This window comes from Tigriopus californicus, chromosome 2 (genome assembly GCF_007210705.1).
Source record: "Tigriopus californicus strain San Diego chromosome 2, Tcal_SD_v2.1, whole genome shotgun sequence".
In the NCBI taxonomy this organism is placed as follows: Eukaryota; Metazoa; Arthropoda; class Copepoda; order Harpacticoida; family Harpacticidae; genus Tigriopus; species Tigriopus californicus.
The window spans coordinates 1,496,800-1,521,197 of NC_081441.1; the positions used below are offsets into that span (position 1 = coordinate 1,496,800).

General features: G+C 43.9%; 4 protein-coding genes and 1 long non-coding RNA gene across 11 annotated transcripts; 2 read left to right on the forward strand and 3 right to left on the reverse strand.

The window, feature by feature from the left end:
- The first annotated feature begins 3,405 nt into the window (after positions 1 to 3,405).
- On the forward strand, positions 3,406 to 9,396 carry LOC131893485 (uncharacterized). Its single transcript, XM_059243527.1, has 3 exons — positions 3,406 to 3,602; positions 6,866 to 7,101; positions 9,142 to 9,396. Exons 2-3 carry the CDS (start codon positions 6,897 to 6,899, stop codon positions 9,291 to 9,293), a joined length of 357 nt encoding a protein of 118 aa, XP_059099510.1. The 5' UTR covers positions 3,406 to 3,602; positions 6,866 to 6,896; the 3' UTR covers positions 9,294 to 9,396.
- LOC131893484 (tetratricopeptide repeat protein 36-like) lies at positions 6,865 to 10,168 on the reverse strand. Its single transcript, XM_059243525.1, has 3 exons — positions 10,032 to 10,168; positions 9,721 to 9,962; positions 6,865 to 9,643 (listed from the first exon to the last, which is right to left on the reverse strand). Exons 1-3 carry the CDS (start codon positions 10,166 to 10,168, stop codon positions 9,414 to 9,416), a joined length of 609 nt encoding a protein of 202 aa, XP_059099508.1. The 3' UTR covers positions 6,865 to 9,413.
- Positions 10,169 to 11,532: 1,364 nt separating this feature from the next.
- Positions 11,533 to 14,733, forward strand: LOC131893479 (uncharacterized). 5 transcript variants are annotated; one of them, XM_059243516.1, is made up of 4 exons: positions 11,533 to 12,750; positions 12,828 to 13,024; positions 13,105 to 13,395; positions 13,577 to 14,224. In XM_059243516.1, exons 2-4 carry the CDS (start codon positions 12,973 to 12,975, stop codon positions 14,146 to 14,148), a joined length of 915 nt encoding a protein of 304 aa, XP_059099499.1. In that variant the 5' UTR covers positions 11,533 to 12,750; positions 12,828 to 12,972; the 3' UTR covers positions 14,149 to 14,224. The 5 variants fall into 5 exon arrangements, with proteins under 5 accessions (XP_059099499.1, XP_059099498.1, XP_059099497.1 ...); XM_059243515.1 differs by having other exon boundaries at positions 11,533 to 12,385; positions 12,458 to 13,024; XM_059243519.1 differs by lacking the exon at positions 11,533 to 12,750 and adding an exon at positions 14,453 to 14,733 and having other exon boundaries at positions 12,809 to 13,024; positions 13,577 to 14,380.
- Positions 14,660 to 19,844, reverse strand: LOC131893474 (uncharacterized). 3 transcript variants are annotated; one of them, XM_059243510.1, is made up of 3 exons: positions 18,002 to 19,844; positions 17,650 to 17,941; positions 14,660 to 17,204 (listed from the first exon to the last, which is right to left on the reverse strand). In XM_059243510.1, the coding sequence occupies exons 1-3, from the start codon at positions 18,020 to 18,022 to the stop codon at positions 14,932 to 14,934; spliced, it is 2,586 nt and encodes an 861-aa protein (XP_059099493.1). In that variant the 5' UTR covers positions 18,023 to 19,844; the 3' UTR covers positions 14,660 to 14,931. The 3 variants fall into 3 exon arrangements, with proteins under 3 accessions (XP_059099493.1, XP_059099492.1, XP_059099491.1); XM_059243509.1 differs by having other exon boundaries at positions 14,660 to 14,908; positions 15,034 to 17,204; positions 17,650 to 19,844; XM_059243508.1 differs by having other exon boundaries at positions 17,650 to 19,844.
- Positions 19,845 to 20,433: 589 nt separating this feature from the next.
- LOC131893488 (uncharacterized) lies at positions 20,434 to 22,699 on the reverse strand. Its single transcript, XR_009374703.1, has 2 exons — positions 22,234 to 22,699; positions 20,434 to 20,710 (listed from the first exon to the last, which is right to left on the reverse strand). It is a non-coding gene; the product is annotated as an uncharacterized LOC131893488 (long non-coding RNA).
- Positions 22,700 to 24,398: the final 1,699 nt, after the last annotated feature.

Here is a 24,398-nt window from a genome sequence, read left to right on the forward strand (position 1 = left end):
CCTTCAAAGTACAGACGACAAAGCGTTGTTTCAGTTGTCATTTCCTTATTACATAGAGGAGAGGTGAAACAAAATGGTTTCTTAAGGAAAGGTACGGTTTAATCTGAAACAAGAATTATTTCTTTCCAAAATGCAGAAGAGACTAGCTTGGTGGGGGAGCCCAGTGCTCATATTTTGGAATCAAGAAGAGATTGGTGGTGAAGGTAAATTCGCTTGGAAACGTGAATGTAGCGTCGACGTTGGAAAAAGGCTTAGAATTTCGTCCAAGAATCTGCCAAGATGAGGTGGTTGACGGGGCCCCAAGAAGTGAAACCGGTTGGAAGCTTACAAGGATTGTTGTGTTCTATCAGCAGTGAATCACTAAAGCTCAGGAATGGCAGACGGCTGCAGGCACTTTTTCTTGGCGCCAACTATCTCGTTTCGACTAAATGCTGCATGGCGTGCGTGCGGTCAACCACGGTCAATTGACGATAAAAAAACCAGGCCTGTTGGGATTCAACCGAATATGTCTGGCTTAAGATCGAACTGAATCTTCCTAATTGGTCGTATGAGGCTCAAATAAGAGACCTACCTATTGGCAGGGTCAGTGACAAATTGACAAAATGACACGCCACCCATAGGGTGGATTATTTGGCTTGGAAGGACCAAGAACCGACAAATCATATACTGTATAGATGGAATTTAAAACCCACACCCAGACCTATAAGTTGTCATTACTCTTAACCGATTAGCACATGGCTTTTTTCCACTCAGGACAAACTAACCACTTTTGGTGGCACATGTTGATAGAATCTAACTTAACCAGAATTCATTTTGTTGTACTTTTTCAAAAATCGACATGAAACGATTGATTGTTCGAGAGCGATTCTTGCCGAAACCCAACAGAAATAGCGAGATAACTATAGAGTTATTATGACCCTAGCATCCTGGCTTGATCGAAGGACTGGCAAGGAAGTGGTGTTCGTACATTGTCATTCGGCAAGGATTTCGGATTTCAGATGATCTCCTATCTTCTTGGCCAACTTGGCCTGCCTTCAAGTGGTCACCTCTAATTGGTTTCACCTGTCCCACAAGATCAGGAAATCTGGAAATCAGGAAATCTGCCTCTTCCATTCCTAGCTTGACATCAGGGGATGATGATCTGAGTACGTGTCCTTGCCTCGAGTACGAATAGGCAGACGTGGGTTGTTTTCTCGATCCTGGATGTGGCAGCACATTTCCATCCCTTCATATAATAATACACTGAAAGCTGTCAAAACCGCAACACTTGGAATGTTTCAGGATTCCTGAAAACTGCCCCGATTTTTCTCGAACTCCTTTGATTCACACGAAGTGTATTTTCGTCCTTTAAGTTACCAGAAGCGTTAATGGAAATCATAGCTACCAAGTCACAATAAATGCGGGACAAAATTCCAACAGATTTTTTTTCCTCTTTGCGACACTTATTCATGTCAGATAGTAAAATATATAAAACTGCATGCATAAATGCCATATTCAAAAATAGATTCAAGAATAAAAGAATGATAAAATAGTTGAGCAGTAATCACAGAAAATATGACTAGAATTGGTTCAGTGCACATGAAAAAGTGAAAAAGGGAAATGCAGAAAGTACATAAACATGTGGGTAGAGGTAAATGATGTAAATCTTGGTCATTGCAGTAGAGTGGATGGGTCAGATTAAATAGATCTTTTGTCAGCTCCCGTCGTTGATGGCATTGGGCCGGGAGCCGGACAAAAGTGCGTGTCAGGCCAAGGACAATAAGGTGTTAGCAAGTCCTTGAGCGAGAAGGACAATTTGTGTCCGGACATCACCTCCGGAAAGGTCAGGTTCCCAACACTTTTGGACACTAGCCTGGCCAGCCCGATGGTGAGGGGCTCGGTTTCGCATAGAAAATGCGTCCATGCATTGTCGGCATATTGGGGCACACACAGGTATCGTTTCAGGGACTTTTTCACTTCTCTTCTAAGCTATCTCGGATCGGGAGGGTGACACAACGCGCCGTGCTCATGTCGGATTCTTCGGTAATTTGCAACGAGAGTTTCGAGTCCGTAATCCTTATAGCTCATTTGCACATTGTCGATTCTCTCGGCCCTGATGACCTACTTGCTGTAGGTTGTTGCTCCTGATTGCCATCCATTGTCCACCACATCGCAGAAGTACCCATGGGTCTCACCCAGGAACACCAGACTGTGGGGATAGTGCAGTGTCTTCTCGGTGTCTCGTAGTTCATCTCTCTGAAGGAGCTGGACTCATCCATCGGCAATATCAAGTGATCGGTATGGGTCTCTCTCCTGAGAACTGGAACAGTTTTGGATTGACAGCCGTGTGCGCATTGGCATATCATACAACCACACGTGGACACATCTCCCCAAGTATGTTTGGGATGCCCTCGCTTTCGTTGAGCCCATCAACTCTCGTAATCCGGCTATCGTCATTCCTCGAGGTGTGATTTGGCCAATCTTAAACGCCCATCGTCGAGGGGTGCAATCCAAAACTAGTACACATACAATTTACGAGTCGGTCGGATCAAGGCATTCATGACCCCCTGAGTGTCGTCACTCAACGAGGCTCAATGAGGAGCCAAGAATGATGTCCGTTGAAGGGTGGTTCATCCAGCCAAGCCAAGCACCACTTTGACCCTTTGATATTGTTGCAAGTCACCTCGTTGGTGGACGAGACCAATGCCACGACAATAACCGTTGTATGTTTAAGTGTTTATCAAGCACATCAAACAATCATCGGAATAAAGTGACAAAGTGATCCACGCTTATGTACACCACTGTGGCTTAGTTCAGTGGTAAGTTTCTACATTCTTTGATGAATATGGAAGAGTCTCATCAGTTTTTTTTTTTTATTTCGAGTTCATGGTCAACTTTTCAATTTGAATTGGAGTGGCAAAAGACACCCTCAAACTTTCTGCCAATTATGCAAAGCAAAGATATCGGACAGATCGAGCGAAATGCAAGTGAGATCCTGCAAAAAGTCTTGCCAGACGGACGATCAGAGACAGAAACACCCGCGCAATTTAATGTCGGATTGAAATGAATCCCAAGACTAGAACTGAGAAGTTGACAGCCCGGTGTTTTCCACAAGCATCCCTAAGAATGACAGAAGACGAGACGACGAAAGAGTTGCTCCGTTCAAAGTACATGCTTGTATGTCTGCCGAAGCCCGTGACAAACAACGAAATTCCAAGAGACATTGGCATATTGCACTTCTCGGTTGCACAACGAGTGATTGACGACCATCCTCTCAGTGCACTACTGTATGTACATTCTAGACTCCTACTGACAATGAGGAGGAGGAGGAGGAGGAGGATGCTGTCATAGGCGGGAGTGATGCTCCTGTTTCTTGTCTTGAGCCCGAGCGCAGACGCGAAAACCGCCAAAGTCCATGTCGTTCAATCCGCCAGTCCTCAGTTGCTTTTGGGTTGGCCCTTAGATAAGAATGCCCAATCTACGCTCTTGAAAGGGCGAAGCAGACGGAGAGAGAGAGAGAGAGGGTCGATCGTTGCGTTCATAACATTCATAACCCCCTACGTGACCCAAGTGACCCGTGTCCAAGTTTTCTATCACAATACGTTGTCCGGTTTTTGAATTGGGTAAGATCACCGTCGAATGTTATAAACACAATGTAAGAAAACATGTCCAATCTTTGTTGCGATTCGCCGGAGAAAGTAAATTCACATTTTTTCTTGTTTTATCAACAACCTCTGTATAATGCCTATAAATCATATTTTATTTCATAATTATTTTCACTTTTTTTTATTTTTATAAAGATTATTATTGCTATTACATTTTCTGATCAACAAACAATTATTGTAACCCAGCTGGCGCTTGAACGTTGATTGACGTTCAAGCTTAGTTAGAAGACATGCTTGTTTCTCCTCATTTTTGCGATGTGTTCTAAGGGAAAGTGAAGGGAGTACGTGTTTTAAGAAAAAAGTCGATAAAATATGCATCACCCGTATTGGAGCAAATCTCCCTGCATCGCGTTGCCTGTTTCAATCCTCAAGTTCACATCATGTATGTCGAAATTGATTTTCTATTTACTTGGTGCATTGTGAGCAAGTTCCATTAGTAAAAACTAGCAAGGTTATTGATTGCACGTTTAGGGTTCAATCGAGTGTTAGCCAGCAAGTATATTATTATCCGATGGCACTTTCTGTCCCAAAACCTTACACGGTGGTTGTTTACTCTGGAGACAAACAATCGCAAGAAAAGTTCTTGATCCTCAATGTATCTAGATGCATCCCTAATACTCAAAGGAAGGAAAGTAAAAGCCAATTTTGGTGCTCTCTAAAGATTGGCTCTTCTAAAGATTCTCAGATGCTCCAAGTTTAGCCGAAAGGCGATTGGTAACTATACAATAACTCGGCCGTCTGAAGATAAAGCAAGGGAAAAGTTCATGTCCAAAAGAAGCTAAATGAGTGAGTTTGAGGTACCATCAATCAGCAATGAAATTTTGCTAGTTTGAACGATCTTTCTCGGGCTGCTTGATTATTTAGTGTGCTTCCTTCCGATATTCGAAAGGCATACGTAGGCGCTGTTGATCCAGTAGCATCTTTCTGGTCAGCAGACTTGCACAACTTTTTGATCGGAGTTTCCTGATCAACCCCACATAGAAGGACGAACCAGATCCGCCAACTGTAATTCGTTGATCGAGTTGGTCAGATAATATATGAATATGAATTGGAGCAAAATAGTTTGCAAAATGAAGCTCATTTTTGGGCATCTAATCCAACCTAACCAAAGTTATCTCCAGGCTAAGGTTATCATGAAACGCTACCTCGCCATAGAGCTATCCGCCGCAGACGTGACATTTCTAAAACAAAGGGGTTTCGTTGCTCTTTGTTGCTGTTATTGATCCAGATGTTTGGACTAATGCTCAAGCCTCTCTATTAAACAATGGGTCGACGCCAAGGAATCGAACAGTTAGATTCGACCCGTGTTCAAGTACAAATGTTGATGTTGCGAGTTCTCAGAATTGACTCTCAGTCATCATTCAACACAAGCCACAGAAAGAGACCCCATCCGGCTCCTCCTTTGGGGTTTCCCGGCCCCGTTCAAGCTAGACTGGACCTTGAATGACAGCCAGGATATCCACTCCTGACCAACTAAAAAAGTGAGCCGCAACAAGAATAACATAAATGAAAAAAAACCACCACACCAAATCGCGAGTTGCGATGAAGTCATAAAATGAAGGAGATGAGTGCGAGGCTTGGATTAACAGTCTCCGAGATGTCCTGGGTATTGTCCACCAATTTTGGTTAGTCGGCATTGACAGATCAAGATTGAGGGTTAAGCGATTGAGCGACAGTGGACCGGGGATCGTCGAACTTGTAATCAGTATTTCCCCCTTCGTCTTTGTGTAGATCAAAATTGTTGAGCGCCAAGGGATAGATGGGCATTGCGTTTATCGATAAATAAATATTACTTGATTATTACCAGTCAAGCTCACTGATTCCATTTTTGTTTGTCCATCAAATGCAGTTGGTCTAAACTAGGCTGTTTTTATACTCACCCCCAGTGTACTAGTTCATGAACCGCATTCTAGAGTCCAGGTTCAATTTTTTTTTTGCGTAGTGCGTCTTTGAAACCTACCGTTACATGTCTGGAACTGATCGCACTGTGCTCCATCATTTCCCTAATTGGTTGGGCCAGGTGTAGAAGGTTATCGTTTTGGCGTTTGATACCCACCTGTGGATCTGGACGGGCAATGCGGGTTCGTTACCACTTATTCCATGTAATTCAGGTCAATCCAGGAAGATGGCAAAGATTACGAATGGCTCGAAAGACCCGAGAGGTCGGTCGGAGCTTCTTGGCAGATGAATTGATTTTTGGGATTAGCCTAAGCAGTTTTTCCCTTAGAGTTTGAAGACATGACGATAAGATCTAGTTATGTGAAAGGAACAAAAAAATGCTAGATCCAGGCGAAAACAGTAGCAAGCCAAGTGATGGCTTGGCTTGCACAGGGTGTTGCACAGTATTCGAGATGCAAATAGATCTTTGATGTGGTTTGAAGCCATGTTAGTTTGAACTTAATGCACAAAGTAATTTTGGTTCCACCTACGTACAAAGGTGATTTAAATCACTTCGATATTGCTGGGCGATGCTGAAACGTTTAGCATGTGTGCCGAAATTTAATGGCCTTGTTTTTTTTTGAGCAACAGAGCCATTCAATACTCGCTTGTTGTAATTGCCAATCTCTCGACGTCTGGTAGGTATCAAACTTGTTGGGGAACGAGAGGGGATTGATACGAATAAATCGTGTTGCACTTGCTATAGCCCCTAAAATAGGTTCTTTTTTAGTTTTGAAACATTGCGCAGTAGCTCTTTGAACAAAGTCTCCACCACTCGATCTGTGCCCAGGGCTCTAAATTGTGTTGCAAAGTTAATGAGTTTGGTGCCAATTGAAATCCAGGCCCACTTCAAAAAAGCTTCAGCACCCATCTTGGACGCCTGGACAAAAAAAGGACCAGTTCACGAGTTCAATCTCTTGAGCGACAGAAATTTATGACTTGGTCAAATCCATCCATTGATTACTCTTGATGTTGATTGTTACCAAGGAAGTCCGGCGCCTAGTCAAGATTAGCAAGAAGTTGGCCATCACAGCTCTTGGACTGGCAGGGCAAAACATGGTTCTTGATTGCCCATTAAACGTGAATATCCTCCGACGAATAAGCTTAATGCAACGGAGATAACTGGTTCTCTTGTGCCAGTTGGGAAAATTGCCATTAATACTAGCAGAGAAGTTGACATGAAATGAGCTTTACTTGAACTTAGATTTTAGCCTTTTTTTGACAAGAGACTCTGGATTTGTGCGGATTCGAACTAATATAAATAAGGCATTGCCTCATTTCAGAACCTCCAGCACGAATCACTCTAGGTGGAGGATGAAGATCGCAGCAATCTTATTCACCCTGAGTTTGTTCCTGGGTTGGTCCTCAACGGACACTTTGGACAACTCCATTGGGATCGACGATTCACATCACTGCGCGTTGGAGATGCACAAGGCCCAAGCGTTCCGAGGACGCAAGTTTTCCATCTTCGGCTCGAAAGTTCGACTTCGCGGTCTACAGAAATCCCTCAATACCATTGGTGAGTGAGTGAATGAGTCAGTAAGTGGCTCTTGAGTGTGCCTTTGGACACTGATCAAGAAGGTAGAAAATTAGAAAATTCAAGGTGTATGAGCAACTCTCAAGTGTGCGTCCAAATGAGATTTCTTCTTAAAGGCGTCCCCGCAGAAGGAACACGTGAATGGGCGGATCTCGCTATGGACCGTCTTCTTGTGACCTTCAAGATTGCGCTGATGCTTGAAGGTCTTATCGCATTGGTTACAATTGAAAGGCCGATCTGTGGAGTGGGTCCTTTCGTGCATCTCCTTGAGCAATTTGGATGAAAGAGGCCTGCCGCAGATTTTGCATGCGTGACCTCCATCTGGTGTCTTGCGGTGAAAAGTATGATTGTGCTGGTACAACTCCTTGCCTGACTTGAAGACTCTGACACAAATATCACATTTGGACACCTTGTGCTTGGTATCAACATGCCGTTGGAGGAGCCACGGCGTTGCGAATTGTTCCGAGCATTGGGAACAACTTATCAGAGGCCGCAGGTGGAGCTTTTCATGACGTGTAAGATGGTTATTAGCCTTGAAGCCTTGTCCACACACTTTACAGGAGAAGGGACGATCCGATTTGTGAACCTGACTTACATGACGAACCAGCTTGGACATGCAAGGGAATACACCGTTGCACTCATCGCACCTGACTTCAAAAGAATTTTCCTTGCCTTTCTTGTGAGAGTTGCCGTTCCTCTGCTTCTTCGGGTTATTCCCCAATCTGGCTCTCTTTCCAACGCGTTCTTCTTGATCCGAGTTGTTACGTTCTTCTCGATCCGAGTTGCTTCCTTCTAATTTTGCATAATCCACTCGACGAGACAAGGTTGACTGTCGAAGGTTGGGGCGTTTGCGTCCTACACGACTAAGATCTGATGGGTTTGTTTTGCCCGAACACCGGCTGAAATCCAAATGGACTTTCAAGCTCGATTCACAACTAAAAGACCCCCCGCAATGTTGGCACGACGTGGTCTCTACAGTGAAATGGAACCGTTGATCGGATATTATGTTTGAATCCAGTCGATCCAGCGATTGGTTCAAGCCCTCGGTGGATCCATTTTCGTTCACATCATCGTCAATGACAATGGGTCTCAATTGTTCAGCTGGTTCTAGGACCTTTTGAGTTGCTGACTCATGGGCGACAATCGCCGGATCTTCGGGAGAGTCTGTCTCTGAGCCTGCCTCTGAATCTGTGTCTGAGTCGGAACTAGAGTCACTCGAGTCGTTACCTGAGTTGTTATTGCTCGAGTTGGTTACAGAGTTGAGCTCAGAATCCGTCTCAGAGTCGGATTTATTCGCATCCACCTCAGAGTCGGAGTCGGAATCAGAGTCAGAGTTGGAGTCAGAGTCAGAATTGGTCACACCATCGGTTTCGGAATCGGTCTCAGGTTTGGCCTCAGGTTTGGCCTCAGGAGTGGCCACGGGGTTCGGGTCGAGGTCAATCTTGGGGCCATTCTCAGGATCGGGATTCCGAGAGTCGCAGGCCTCGGAATCAGGCTCGGCGGTCTCGGGCCAAGGCTCACTGGGCCGTTTAGTAAATGTGCAATGGTAATCCGAGGCTGCCGAGGTATCAACGAATTCGACCAGGTCCTCTTCGAACCACTCAATTACATTGTGCTCGAGGTCTTCATGCCTTGTCAAGTCCTCAACTCTTTGAAACACGCTATTACAGACATCGCACTCGAATGCCATCGTTCCAATGCAATCATAGTGCGATTTCCACTCGTTCTTTATCAATACTTGACTGACTTCAATTGCTTTGAACTGATGGCTTGGTCAGAGAGAGAGAGAGAGGTTGTTTTTGATTCACAGATCAGATGTTCTTGTTCTTTTGGATCCATCATCTCCCGCGGAACAGGGTGACTAGAAGACTTCCTAAACACTAGATTGGCACTGAAGATGTTTTAATTGTCCCGCTCATTTGTCTATTCACGTTCCTCAATTGCAAAGCGAGGCATTACAAGCTCAGATCAAAATGTTGTATCGGTGATGAATCAATAATGCTCTCTCTGGTTGTCTTTCAGGCGATTGTTGTTGGGCCTTGTATCGCCATGCGGGTTTCCAGGGGCGTCCAATGTTCATGGGCAGTCATGTGTCCATCAGCTCGATTCAAGATTGGGGCTGGAGAAGAGCCAAGATCCGGTCCGTGAAGCGTCTCAAATCTTGCAATTTCTGAGCACAAGCCATTCTCTTTTATTTATCCAACTATCCATCGATCCATCTTTCAATGCAAACACACAACCATACAAGTGATTGATAAAACTCGAATCAAAAACACAGATACTCTAGTATTCATTTAGCCCTGTTTTGTGCCAGACGGATCAGGAATCGATGGAAAGGGGTTTTCCACCTCATTCGATCCGCTCTCCAAAGCTTGGAAGACGTTCTTGAGCATCTTATTACACATGGCCGCGTAGGGGTTGAGTTGGACCAACAAGGATTTGGCAAATTCGGATCCCAGCTCGGCTGAGCGTCGGAAATCGGCCATAGCCTCGGGATCATTGCCTTCCTTTCTCCACAGAAGTCCTTCAAGGGGCAAATGTGTTATTTAACCTAGGTTGCGTGAGGCGATTCGCATAAAGTCGCCCAACCTCGTCACTCACCTCGTTGGCAAAAGGCTTGACAGGCCGATCGGCCTCGTCCCTGACTAAGATCTATGGCACGGTTCAAGTCCATTTTGGCCTCGAGGTCTTGGTTCATGAGGCGATATACCTGAGCTCGATTATTGTAGATTGCAGCTCGCTCCGGAGCCACGTCCAGGGCTTGTGCTAAAAGCTCCAATGCCTTTGGATAACACCCTGCGTCGCAAGCGGCGATGGCCTTTTGCTCAAGAGCTTTAGATTCCCTAGAGTGCAAGTGGGAGCTGAGTATTCGCATGAAGAGCAATTGGTCTCCTCAACCTAAGGTCGCTCACCTGGTCTTGGGATTGTCTTCTTCGTTATCCTTTAATGTCTCCGGGATCTCGTGCTCATCGTCGTAGACACCCTCCCCCAAGGGTAATAACGGGTTGACCACGCTGTTCAGTATGATTCGATCGTGAGGGTTGGACATGTTTTCTCGTTGGGTTCACTTCGGTTTCTATTCTTCTACTCAAGAGTAAGATTTTGTTTTGTTGCTTCTATAGACCTATCTGGTCTGAGTGATCTTTAAAAGTCGAAGAACCTGAAATGTCACCTGCCCATCCACCTTGATCTCGTCTCTACCTCCCAACTCCAAATCACCAAGCACAAGCAGTGCTTCAATCGAGACCACTCGGTAGTTGAACTAGAAGAGATCGAGCAATGTATTTCAACAAGCAGCCCATGGACAATATACAACACGTTCCGTAAGTTGTCTTGGAGTAGTCAGTCGACGTATTTTTTTGTTTCACGAGATGATTTCAGTGAGGCGCTCCTGCGAATCGCTTCTACCAAAATATGATTGATGGGGCCTCTGAAACCGGCTTATCGGGCCTGGTGGAGAATCGTTTAAGAGACGAAATTCACCGAAATGGAGACCTTTGGATGGCCCATGACTTCCGAATCGTGGCGACGAGGACGGGTAATACGGCTGATGATCTTAGCTGTTTTGGCTGGAAAATGACACGGATTTCAAGGTTTCTCGGCGTGTCCGAATGGATCCTTGGGAGTAATTAGATAGGAATGACGAGGTTCTTGACACGGAACGGAAGGGACGACGACAGGATGGTCCAAAAGTGGTCCAATCCAAGAAGCGTTGACGGGGAAAGAGGCGCTGCTCACAAAAATAGCAGTAGAACACCGTCAGTACCACCAGCGAGGTCCACACCATGAAAATAACGGATAATTTGCCCAGGCTTCCGACCTCTTGTCTGGAAATGAAATAAATTTCTAAATGGATATCATATAGGTAGAGATAAAAGATAGAGACTAAAAAAGTTGGGACTGTACAGTATTCAGAGAAGGTACGAAAGGTATCTGATACTGCACGTCTTCAAAAGCATTCATGAGCTTTGTCCCAAACCCCAGGATTTAGGGTGAATCAGAAGGTGAATCTTCTGAAGGTGAATAGAATTCAAGTGGTTGTTACGTACCTGACAACACACTCATCGGGGTACTGGGGGCGAAAATCTGTGCTGTCGTGGATCCACTCTGTAACGTTGGTGATGTCCTCGTCAGGGTTTTCGATCCGTAGAACCAGATCTGAGCAATAAATGATCCGACTCATCGCGTCTTTTCTCTGTTCCTGGTTCCACTCAAAACGAAAATCTTGATCCGAGGGAAAACATGGAACATTAAACGGATGGTGCCAAAGGCTGTTAAGGCAGCAATCGCCCACGATAGCAAGGCCCGAGACAGCTCTAGCAACAAGGCCCGATGGCTTTCTCTTTTGTTTCAATGGAGAAAGAAGAGAGTTTGCAGACTCACAAAATTCTTACTCTTTTATTTGAAGACCTGGAGGGAAATCGTGCTCTGGTTGTTCAAATCGTTAGATTACGTTGGGCTGTTTGATATCAGAGTATTTTGTGTTTCGTAATAGAAACGTCCACAAAACACAAAATCTCAGACCTCAGGCCTCTGCGGCGCACTGGGATCTCTCATGCTCAAAAACTTCGTTAAGAGTTCGCCAATCTTTGAGACTTTGTGCCCAGGTTGAGAATTTGTGCAAGTGGAAAGCGAACTTCCAAAAACCTGTATTTTGGTTGTTTCGTAGCCTCACGTTTTTAGCTGACAATGTCATATTTATCATCTTTTGCAAGGCTGAGGGGCTGTTCTCCCTAAAACGATAGCAAGAATTGATGTCCACACTGACCAGTGCATTCTTCGTCATTAGTCTATGTGAATCTTACAATAAATGGTTATGGCTGGAACATTGACCATCTACTGTCCCCTCAATCCCAAACGTCTTGGTCAACCTAATCGTGAGCTCTCAAGGGTATCTTAACTCCTCAGGTGATTTTGGCCCATCGATTTCGCAAGTATTTCCCTTACCTTTCTACCACATTTGAAAACTACTAATATAAAGCAATACCGAACATAGTTTCGCGTGCAAGGCCTTTCAATTGAACGACTATCTCTCGTGGCTTTGCTTGGACAATTTATTACCTGACCTAAGAACACATATGTAATTTTTTTTATCATGCATGCTGTGGATGGCTTTTTCCGTCTTGGACGGAGGCATCGCCCTTGAGATAGTTACTAATATAGTTTTAAAAATCTTGTAGATCGGGTGTGAGCAAAACAATAGAGTTTTGAAACGAAATCAAACATTGCATCATCTGGCAACCATTCAAAGCAGTGTTCGAAACAGGTATTAATTATCTTTCTTCTTCACAAGAATTGCAACGGCTTCTCTTACTGACTTTATTTCATTGAACTACAGGTACCTCGTAAAGTTGTCTTTACCATTGAAAGACAAAGTCAAGTGCATCAATATGAGACTTCATCTCTACTAGATAAAAGAAATGTACGTGTAAAAAGTGGCACGTTGCTTGAGCGCAGTGTATTCATTTATTCAGATGTCGAAACTCGGACAATCCTATGGGCTCTTGGTGACGGGTCGAGGAGCCTCAAATTGAATTGCGCCCCGCTTCGTCAACCAAAATACGCATGGGGCCCTTGAGTACTCGTTCGTGCTCATATGGATTATTCAGGCATTGGCTAAATAATCCCAAGGTATTAGGTTTGATAGAAGAACAGCAGAAAGAGAGAGGTGCTTACAAATTCGAGCTTTCAACTTTTGTGCTGCCCAGCTTCTTTCCGTGACATAGCTCGAAAACAGGCCCATACTGGCGTCTGCCAGACTCTTGGTGCAATTTTACTTGAATAAGTATGACCCTCGAGTATTGATTTTTGGGTCGGAAGGAAAGGTGTTGGGAGGCGACTTATAGGTAAAACATGGGACGGCATCAAAAGAATTCGGGCATCAAGTACTATGTGGTAATCCATGGTAAGTAGTGTTCATTAGTGTGTGGCACTAGAATGCCTCGCAGATTCATATTGATGGGGGAAATCCATCTTTCTATCTAGGAAAGTGCCCTGGAATCTACGACAAGTGGCAACAGGTTCAATTCAATATCAAAGGCTTTCCAAATAGTGAGTACACCTCCAAGAGCTCGAAACACGAGGCTGTGGAGCTCTTCCAGTCCAAACGACCGGACTGGCCTCGGAATAGTATCCCCGACTTCACCATACATGCCTCCAACCGCTTGGAGCCCTTGGGTAAGAAGTCTTCGGCAGACTCCATTGAATCGATCCACGTGGAAGGTTCCCGTGGAAGGTCATCCTCCTTGACAGGCATGGAACGGATGTCTCGGAAAGGTAGCATATCAAAGAGCATTAAAGCTAAACGCAAAATTAAGATCTACCACATAAACTTGACAAGACTTGGTACATGCGCTGGTTCTTTCTCTCTTACTTACCAATGATGGTTCAAGCCAAAAGCAACTCGTCAAGCATGCCCTCTCTCTTTGTTAATAATTTTGAACGTGTCGCGTTTCAGGCAAGCATGAGCAACTGGGAGATTTTCAAATCGAAGTTCCCTCTGCCAATCGGCCCGAGAAGATCACACTTCAACAAAATTGGCTCCACGATCCCTATAATACACCTTCGTCTATCCCCAGGACCCCATCGCCGGGCTATTTTTCCCCGCAAAATGTCCGCCAGGGATCAACGAGCCCGTTGAGTCATAGTAACAGCATGTCAAGCCTTCTGGCGGTTCCCAACCGAGCCGAGATTGAATTTGACCGACAGGAGCTCTTGGGCCTGGCCCCCGATCGCATCTTGATTGGCGCCAAATCACCCGCACCCGTCAAACATAAGAACAAAGGGGATTTAAATCTTCCCGCTATTTCCGCGCCCGCCTCGCTCCGATCGCGGCCTAGGGATTCCTCGGTGTCTCGGGCGCCCTCGATAGAACTCTACCCTGACCCTGACGACGTTGTTTTGGGAGTAGAGGGCGCTACAGCTGCAGAACGTAGGGAGCGTAGGCGAGAGAGAGGGAGCAAAGATAAGAGGACACGAAAATCTAAGAGGTCCAAAGAGCGCAAGGCTCGTCGAAGAAAGTCCCAGTGAAAAAAGATATATTGATACTTCCTTTTGTTGTATTTTAAGACTGCTTTGAGTAAATAAACAGTATTACTACGCATCATTATCAATCACCATCATCATCGTCATCATGGCATTACCAAAACAGTTTGCTGATATCTTGGACAACCATGGAGATACCCTTCAGAACATGGCTTTGTTGGCTTATTTGAAGAACGAAGAGGCCAAGCCCTTCTTGGATGCCATGACCGCAGCCAAGGTGCATTTGTGGGTGTTTCAGCTATTTATTGATGAGGAGCTGGAGCAATAATCAGTGATGATTTATTTTTAGGTGTGCAAGGATATCTACCAATATTTGTCCAAGGACGATCAAATTGACAAAGCACGCGCCGAGGCCATTCTGAACATCTCCAAGTATGTCAAGGACCATCCAAGAGCGCGACAGACTGAGATTCAACATAAAGTGGAGGAAGAAATTACGATTTTCAAGCTTAAGATTCAATCGCTATGAAATATTTTTGCCTAAAGTTTCCTAACGTTCTTTTTCTAGTCCAAGTAATTTATTAACATCAAATACATGTCATGGCTCAGACAGCAATGGCAATAAGTGTGTCTGAATTGTAATATCATGCGTGGTTATCGACCACTAATGAGGATCATCGTGAGACCAAGTGAGTCAGTCCATAACGTAAATGCGTGCGAGACGTTTTACAGTGTGTACTCGTGTGTATGTACATGCGAACTATTCATAGCTAACTGTTCCGTGCATCTTGGGAGGGATCTTGATCTAGAACAGACAGAAATGACAATTTACCAAGTGAAGAAGAAATTCAGAGTATTCCTCTCCTCTTTGTCAGTCTCAGTTTGGCGATTTGTTTTCGCTGCTGCCGAACTCGAACACGGTTTCTTTACCTTGACAGTGAGGCCCCCGCCTTCATGATGCCCGGGGGCTCGACCCCCTCCAACGCTGATGGATTCTGTCGAACCCGGGGGAAGATGAGCCTTTTGAGAGTATGCCAACTTCACTCGACGGCGTCGGTTTCCGTCGAGGCTATTTACCAAGGGTTGTCCGGGTTCTTGGGTAAAATTGTCAATGCTTGGCGTCAAGTTTTTTTCGTCCTCAACTTGAGTGTGGTCAGTATCATAATCCTTTGATTGGCCATCCATTTGCGCTTGATAAAGATCTCGCAAGTACAACTTCCAAGGGTAAGATCCAGCCGAGCTGATTCCCATGTCATTTTTGGTTCCATGCGAGTGGCCGTTTGGATCGGACGGGACCTCCGAAGTGGTCATAGAGCTTGGGATCACGGGCGTGGAAGTTGTGGATGACGGACTTGCCTCAGTGGTAGAAACCTCTCGTTTGGATCGCAACTTGACTGGCACCTTGCTGTCCTTAACGATGATTACCCCGTTAATAGGATCGATCAGTACTTTATTATCTTCTTTCGAGATGATCATGGGCTTTGGGCTTGTGGTGGCTGATTCGATTGGCCAAGTCTTCCTCATTTCTCTCATAGGCGACCTTTCATATCCAGTTGGCATATCGTCCATCCGCTCACTCGAAGGGTATTCAGAATATGATGGTGATAAAACCATGCCATTTGCCGTTGGATAAATTGGGCTTGGCCTTGAAGCAAGTGGAGGTTTGGGGTGGCCGGGTAAAATCCAGATGGGCCTCAACTCCGTCGAATATTTGACCAGAGGGGTACTTTGGTACAATGGGGACTCTACCACTTGCATTGCAGGTGGTCTTGACGGTGGCTTCACTCTCTCGGGACCTTTCATCGATTTGGAAGGAAAGAGAGAGCTCAAGGAAAAACTTAGGTCTGGGATATTTTTCGCATTGTCGTTGTTGAATCCCATCATCATTGGTTTGCTCCCTCCTGAGGCCATAAGTGGAGGCTCGTCAGAAAGGGCGACAGATCCATGCATGGGATAAGAAGGCATAATCCCTCTCCGTTGTTGAGACCCTTGAGAAGAGGGTGGGCCACTTGGGTAAGCACCACCAGTAGAGGGAGGAGGAGACATACTGGACCATCCTCCATTTGCCCCAGAGTCTGCCATGCCCCTCATGGGCTGAGAACTTCCTGTTTGATCCTGTTGGCCATTGGAACCATTGGAACCACCACCAACCCCTTGCGCACCGCCACCTGACGGCGGCGGCGATCCTCCTTGTCCGGTCCAAGAGCTTGACCCGCCACCCCCCATGACACCTGGTGATCCACCCCATGATGGAGAAGAAGATCCAGTGCCTAACCCTGACGAGTCCCATGATGAGGCAGGGGAGCCACCTGAAGTCCCAGGTGTCTTAGATGACCAGGCACCATTGGCAGCAGGGTCACTGCCACCTGGGGGAGTCCCTCCAGGGGAGTTTTTGAACCAAGTTGAGGCTTTTGTGCCGAGGTTGGCCCAAAACGAACTCGGAGGGGGCGAATTTGGATCTGCCGGTGGCGGGGGAGGTTGATCTCGTTTGAAATATTTCCCTCCTCCCCATTGTCTGACATACTTTGTACTAGAGACAGTTGGTACGTCCAATTTGCTTTTCCACTTGAAGGGTCGGGGTCCAATTATCTTGACCTTTATGGGCGGTTCATATTTTTCCACGGGCTTGATAACGGATCCCCATTTCATGTCTGAATGAGATTTAATCGGACTTTGCGCGCTTAGTTCATCATGTTTGGGCTTTTTCAAGTCCTGCAACAAGGCTCCGTACTTTTGGCTAACAAGATTCTTCAGCTCATTCACAGAAGTATTGTTTAAAAGCAAGGCCAAGAGCTTATCTTTTGCCATTCCCAAGTCCTCCATCTGGATCATCATTGACCTCTTTCTTCTGCGTTTGTCTGCTTTTCCCGGCGCCACATAGTCCCCTTCGTCATAATCCATGGCCAAATCCACTTTGGCCTTGGCCGTCTCCGCCTTCACTTTGTCCAGCTTCAATTGTTCTTTCTGTAACTCCATGAATCCCTTAAGCAAGCTATTCACTGAGCTGAAGTTACTATAGGATGATCCCCCTCCGTCCTTGCTGCCTCCCCCGCCTCCACTCATGCTCTTTTCCATCATGGATTCATAATTGGGTAAGAAGTCTGGAATGAGAATAGAAGGGAAAATTCAAACCTAGGTTGATCAAAAACATATCTAAACAAATAAAAATCAAATAGAGGGGCACTTTTTAAAGTTCGGAATCCAAGACGAACCTCTTTGTTGTGGCAAAAATGTTCATGTCTAGTTTGTAGCTGTAGGTGTTGAAAGCCATCAAAGTTGCCTTATGATTTTGACTTGTTCATCTCACGGACATTTCTTTTAATTCAAGACGATGTCAGAAGACCCAGAGAACGAACAAAAAATAGGATAGCCCATGAAATGTTGAAGTATACTGTGTACTTTTATGAACTTATGGACATGAATATTTTTAGCATTCAAAGTTTCTTCTTGATTCCCTGATGTCAAGAAGTGCCCTCTTATTTGATTGTACTCTAGTTTAGTTGGATTGCCCTGAAAGCCAAGCGTTTCCCCATATTGATTTTGTACCTTTAAAATTCTGGTTTGTGTACTGGGTGTAGTTCGGTGTCTTGAAGTTGGATGCGTAGTTCCCGGGACCTGAGTCCCCAGTGCCAATGGCCATGGCCGAGGCGGCTTTCCCTCCCATGGATCCCGAGGTCGGGCCAGGAGTGTCGGCTCCGGACATGGAAGCGGCGCTGAAATCCCCGCCAAATCCGCCGCCAGGTTTCTTGCCCAAACAACGAGTGCTCAAGATCAGCAGCAAGATCAAGCTTTCCTGACGCCATTGACACCTCTTTCCCGGAGGCATTTTCGACGAGAACTGACATGGGGACAACAAGGGTTTATCCAAGATAAGGTCTATTTTAGCCATCTTACTTACATCGCACAAGTGGTAGGGCATATCAGGTTCCAGATTCTTGGCCCCCCCTGTGGAAACTGGTCTGTTCACATAACCTCTCTGAGTCTAAGGACGTTGAACGGTTTTTGTTGGATCAAATTTAAATGATCCAAGTTTCAAGTTTCAACACTCCAAAGTGGTGTATCATTTTGGAGTTCAATGTTCGAGATGTTTAAACGGTGCATGAAAGTTTCCCTTGGTGACATGAATGGTGTTAAGCCGGATGTATCATGGTGCTCCATATTATTGTTTTCATGCCGATCAAGGACATGGATATGGACGTGTATCAAGCGTGTGGGTTAATCAAAAAAGAATCTAAGAAGAAAACAACCACACACACACAACCAAACTATGAAATCACCAAAAAAATGAACTCTCTAAAATACGTTGAAACAAAATCATTAGTTGAATGATTATCAAACAAAAAAGTCTTGAAAAGAGATGAGCCGTCTAAATGTCGCTGAGAGACAGGTCCTACGACAACTTGGTCGAAGGTCTATGTACGACGTAGAAGAAGAGGCTGACTCTGTTTTGAGATTTATGGCGTCAAATTGGTTGGTCGCTAACATGTCAAAAACACAGTTTCTGTTCATCCCGGGAAAAGTTTTCACAATGCGACCTCAACAACCCACAACCAATCACAGTTAACGGAACCATTCTCGAACCATTCCCCTCTGTGAGTGCTCTCAGTTTTGAAATATCCAGTGACTTAACAAGCTAGCTTCATTTCCGAAAACCGAACATCAAAATAATGCAACGACTGGCCATCCTTGGTCACCTGAGCCAGACAGTGCCTAAACACAAGTTGGAATCGGTAGTCCATGGGATAATAATATCAAAATGAAGGTACGGCCTGCCAGTACGTATATGGTACTTGCCGAATACGCAACGGCGATCCGAAAACGGAAGGTCTGGTACAACTCCAGTTCATTCTGAACCGAGTTATGAGCTTTCTGCTGGACAAGACTCAGTCCGACATGATTTCCGCCGAGGACCTGATAAAAGACAGTGGCGTTCCATCAATAAATCACCTTACCGCGGAGGTTCTCCTCCTTGAAATATTCAAAGCGACGTCGCGAAACATCCCCTTCATATCCGATAAATTAGTGCCCGTAAGCGTACATCGAGAGCTGGGAATGTAAACTCGACAAGAAGGAGCTACCGTCCTTACTCGACCTCGCCCAACGAAAACGTCCAGCAACGTGTTTGAGTCAAAAGCAATTTTAATTTGGAACTAGACCCAATCGTGTTCATGAGAAAAAATGGAATACTTTACAAAAAAAATCTGCCAAACTAATTATAACGACAATTTTTGCAATCAAAAGTGTACTAACACTTAAAATATACATTCATACATACATTGTAATAAAATTCAGCACTCACCCAGATTAATAAATATCTGATCCTCCAACGCTTAAGAGTTAGTGGATCCATCTCGCCATTAAATCTTGGGTTGATCAGGAATTTTATCAGAAACTTGTCCAAGTCTGATTGAAATCCTTTTACTAGATCAAAGTCTACGTTTACCTTACGAATGTCATATTTATGGATGGCCTTATGACATCTTGATCGAAAATTAAAGAGAAACAGCAAAGGTGTTGTTCCATTTACATTTCAGTCCCAGTCCCGAAGCCGAAAAAGCATTTCAATGCAACATAAAGTATTAGCAAGAACACTTCAAATTCATGTTTGAATCAAAAATACGACCATCATAAAGCAAAGTGTAGTTTTGATGGGGCAAAAACCCTGAAATATTTATAAGTCAAAATTTTAGTAAAAGTAATTGTAACAAGTAACGCTATTCCATTTTTTGGCGAGTAATATTGGTGAAAGAATTTGGCCGTACAGCAGGTAAAAGTAATTGTAACAAGTAACGCTATTCCATTTTTTGGCGAGTAATATTGGTGAAAGAATAACTCTTTTTGGCCAAAGTAATCGTAACTGCAATCCCTGAAAGTTGGGTTATGCGATAAATCAGACCGAAAAATGACCTAACTGTACTTCAAGCTATTGCCATGACAAATTATGTACTGCTTTGATGGCATGAAAATAGATTGTATTCTTTCACTTTGGTAAACATTTTTTAAAAAGCTAAAAAATAGTGAATGCTGTCACTTCAAACTTACTCAGGATGTGACGTTGTCGATCAGTTTTTCGTAAACATGAAGAGCTACACTAGTCAGTCATCTTTTTGGAATTATTACGATACAACAGACAGTCTTAATTTTAAAATTTGTAACTTTTTGCAATGATCACTTTCTCCTTACTAAAGACTTTTTTTATCAAACGTAAATTGAAATTTGTTGAACTTCAAGAACGACATAATTGAATTCATGGTTGACAATTATGACATCAGGATTGTGAAATGTATGTTTGAAGTAAGTCTTAAATGATGTTATGGACTATTTTCCTCATTTACTGCATGCTTCAGAAAAGCGAATTATTTTTGTTATATTTTTGGGACATTGAAACAGCATAATATATTCAATAGAAAATTATAACCAATGTGTGGAGCATTGGTGCATACGTAAAACGTAAGTTCTGGAGTGTCCCAGGGGTCCATCCTTGGGCCCCAACTATTCATCCCTTTTTATACCTCCTTTTGAGACATTACCCCTTATACCATCCAGTTTGACGTATGCTGATGATACCAAGTTAGTTTGTGGTAGATATGTCGCTAACACTCTAGACCTAAAAAATGATTTAGACCAGGTTTATGATTGGTTAATTCAAAAACATGAAGCTGACTGGCGAAAGGTTTAAAGCCATGACGTCTAATCTCAAGGTCATTGACAAACAGACTCCTTTAGATGATTGTCGAAACCCAATAGAGATGGTCATCTCGGTAATACGGTAATAGATCTGGGAATAGTTGTTAAATGTTATGAACGATAAAAAGATCGAGTTACATGTATTGCTCGAATCAGGTTCAAGGAGATCAAGACACGAGACTAAGTGAAGCTAAAGACTAGCTGAGAAATGAATAGACTTGACGTGGAGAGAGCAAGTCATAGACTGCCGTGTATTCAGGAGGAGCATCGTATTATGTACAGAGATGAGCATGGTTGCGCTGAGTGCGCCCATCCCATGTCTGTCGCCACTTGTTGTGACTTTCAGAGTCCCTTCTGTTGCATCTTGCTTTTAGCTTGGCTTTCTCATGACGATGCTGTAGTTCGTATACAAACATATCCAAATTAACGTGAGCAAGGCCTTTCAGACATGCGGATGGATTTACCGCACCTTCAAATCTCGAGATCCATTTACTGTGAAAACCTTTTATAAATTCATTGTCCAGCCTCAATTGGGGATATATGTTCCCCATTTGGGCCAAATTGGCACTGAATGGAAAGAAATTCCGCTCAATGATCAGGAATTTTAGTCAAAAACTTATCCAAGTCTGGCTTAAATCGTGCTACTGGATCAACGCGTACATACGCCCTACGAATATTTGAGGCAGCAAATTGAACAATGAAGGAGCCCAAGCAAGAAGAGAGTTGGACTTCATTGTTTTAACTAGCCTGGATTCTTGAGGGCTTGAAGGTGCTCTCAAAACGCACATTAAGCCTGTAAGGTCACTATGTTTGACCCTAAATCCTGGGTTGGGACAAAGCTCATGGATGCTTTTGAAGATGTACAGTATCAGATACCTTTCGTACCTTCTCTGAACACTGTACAGTCCCAACTTTTTTAGTCTCTATTTTTTATCTCTACGTATATGATATCCATTTAGAAATTAATTTCAGTTCCAGACAAGAGGTCGGAAGCCTGGGCAAATTATCCGTTATTTTCATGGTGTGGACCTCCTCGGTGGAACTGGCGGTGTTCTGTTGCTATTTTTGTGAGCAACGCCTCTTTCCTCGCCAACGCTTTTTGAATACTGAACAATCCCAATCTTTCTAACCTCTATCAATACGAGAGCTCTCTCATATCCTCAATGTTCCTAGTAAAACATCTTCGGACCTGCTCGAGCTTTTGCAAACCTGCTGAACTCATTGGAGCCCAAATGGGCGAGGCATATTCAAGATGTGTCTGAACAATCGACTTGTAGAGAGTTAGCATCGCGATACTATCTTTGGACTTAAACGTGTGATATATCCAACCACATGTTTGAAAAGCTTTACCAACTTTCACGTGGATATGCTCATCGAACTTTCCATTATATTGGAGGACTACACCTAAATCCTTCATGGATGAGACCTGATCAATATCCTTACCTTCATCATCTAAAAGTGGAGTGTCTAATGCCCACCTCGTCACAGAAACTTAGAAGACACGGGCAAACCATAATCTTAAACTTGGCTCGTACCACTCGAGACGACTGCCCGGATGGATCCGTACCGTTTTTCGTCCCACGACCCAACAAGAGGCACGACAAGCCCGATCGTTCCCGAAAAAGGCCAGAATCCCGCAACGGAAGCGAATACCCTCGATTGGGTTGGGACAAATTGACAGGAAGAAGGCCAAGGCCAGGAGAGTCAATTTGGGGCTGGCCATTGTCCTGGATGTTCACTTACTTACAAATGAATGTTAGGATATTGCTATTAAACGCAGACTATATACCGACGTCAATTATTCATTCCTAGAAAGGGAGCGATATCAAGGCATTTCAGGGCATCCGGCCAAATTTCCCACTTTGGAAGTTTTCCCTTGATAACTGGGATTGTTGATGTCACACACCGTTTCCGTGCTTAAAAATCATATCGCTTGATTTAAAGCATTGAATATTTAGTGACGGCCGAAATTTACAATTAAACGTGACATGTCTTTAGTAGTCACAGAGTTGTATTCCAATGATCGGAAATAGCAGAAAGCAAGTGACTGAAATGAATGAAGGTCCCCCAATAGGTTCTGAGAGCGTCTCGTTATCTTCATACCTTAGTGCTTTACCTCAAACAGAAACTAATAGGCGATATGTTTGTGACACAATGACAGTATACCGACTGTAGATAAGGCTACTTCGTAGAGACAATTTCTCTGTTACCCGACTGAAATAAAATCACATAGACAATAATGCTTCAAGTTCCAAATCACAATGTTAATATTGCAAATTGGTACGTATCAACTAAGCTCTCAAGACTTTTGACGACAGTGGTTGATTGCTAGAAAAGTGTCAAAACTAAATCTTTTTTATTTATCAAAGTAGGCAAAAGTCAAATATCAAATATAACTTAATACTAAAGTACAAACCTTTTGCCTAGTGCACCATCTACAGGTATGTGTTCTTGAGCTGCTAGAGCGCCCAAACGTCAGAATTCGACTCCATATGCCTTCTATTGATTATTGGTCAAACGCTTCATTCTTTGTTATACGTTGGGAAAGTAGTTAAAAGGCATGACAGGAGCATTGAATATTCCGGTTGGCCTTGCTTAAAGCTCGTCATCGATCAACACTTGTTAGATGGACGAGAACATTGAACAGGTTGAGGCTCTTTCCGAGGCCAATCTTTGTCTAAACGTTAGTCACCATTCCACGTGTGGCAGCTGGAAGTTTGAGATTTTGCGTGATTCTGACCAACTTGGGAAAGACTATTGACAAGCCATCCTCAAATTTTGCGGAAACTTAAGCACTCATTGAAGCGTCAACTCTATACAGGGACTTTAAAGAGAGGAAACGGCATTAAAAAATTTCAGCAGCAAAAGTTTAGGCTTCACTTGGCGGGAAAGGTTTGGTGATCACAAAAAGTGGCGTTTCCTTGCTTCCATAGTGTTATTAGTTATTAATAGTTATTAGACAAACTATAGTCTTCATTAAGGTCTCATGAGCTTCTACAGGAACTTCTACAAGTACTTGCCACTTTCTGTCATGACTTGATGGAAAATTGCAGCAATTTCTGCTAGGTCAGTTTTTGCCATCTCTGACTAAATGTGATCAAAAAATATTGCTACTTAACTGACAATCACATAGTGGACTTTTATTAACAGTAAACTTATTCATGCAAGATAGAGAAATAAGCACTTAATATTTATGATCAATTTTTGAATTCTTTTTGTTCTTCACAGGCTGTTCTAACCACTACAGGCATTTTGTCTCCATGCCATGTGCAAACTGTGCTTGGCTAACCCTTATATGTAGGGTTGATCTGGAATGTTAGCTCAAAAATATGTCAAAGTAAGACTTGAAAGATGCTACTGGATGAACAATGTAATTGTATTCCCAACACATATTCAAGGGAATCTAATTAAACAATGATGGAGCCCAATAAAGGACAGGGTGGACCTCTTTGGTGAACTAACTTAGATGCTCAAGGGATTGAACCTGCTCTCAACAGGCATATTAAGTCGGCCTGTACAATCACTACCTTAAATCTTGGGTTGGAACAAGGTGAATGGATTGTCCTGAAAATGTACAGCTTAAGATACCTTTTGTACCTTTTCTGAAC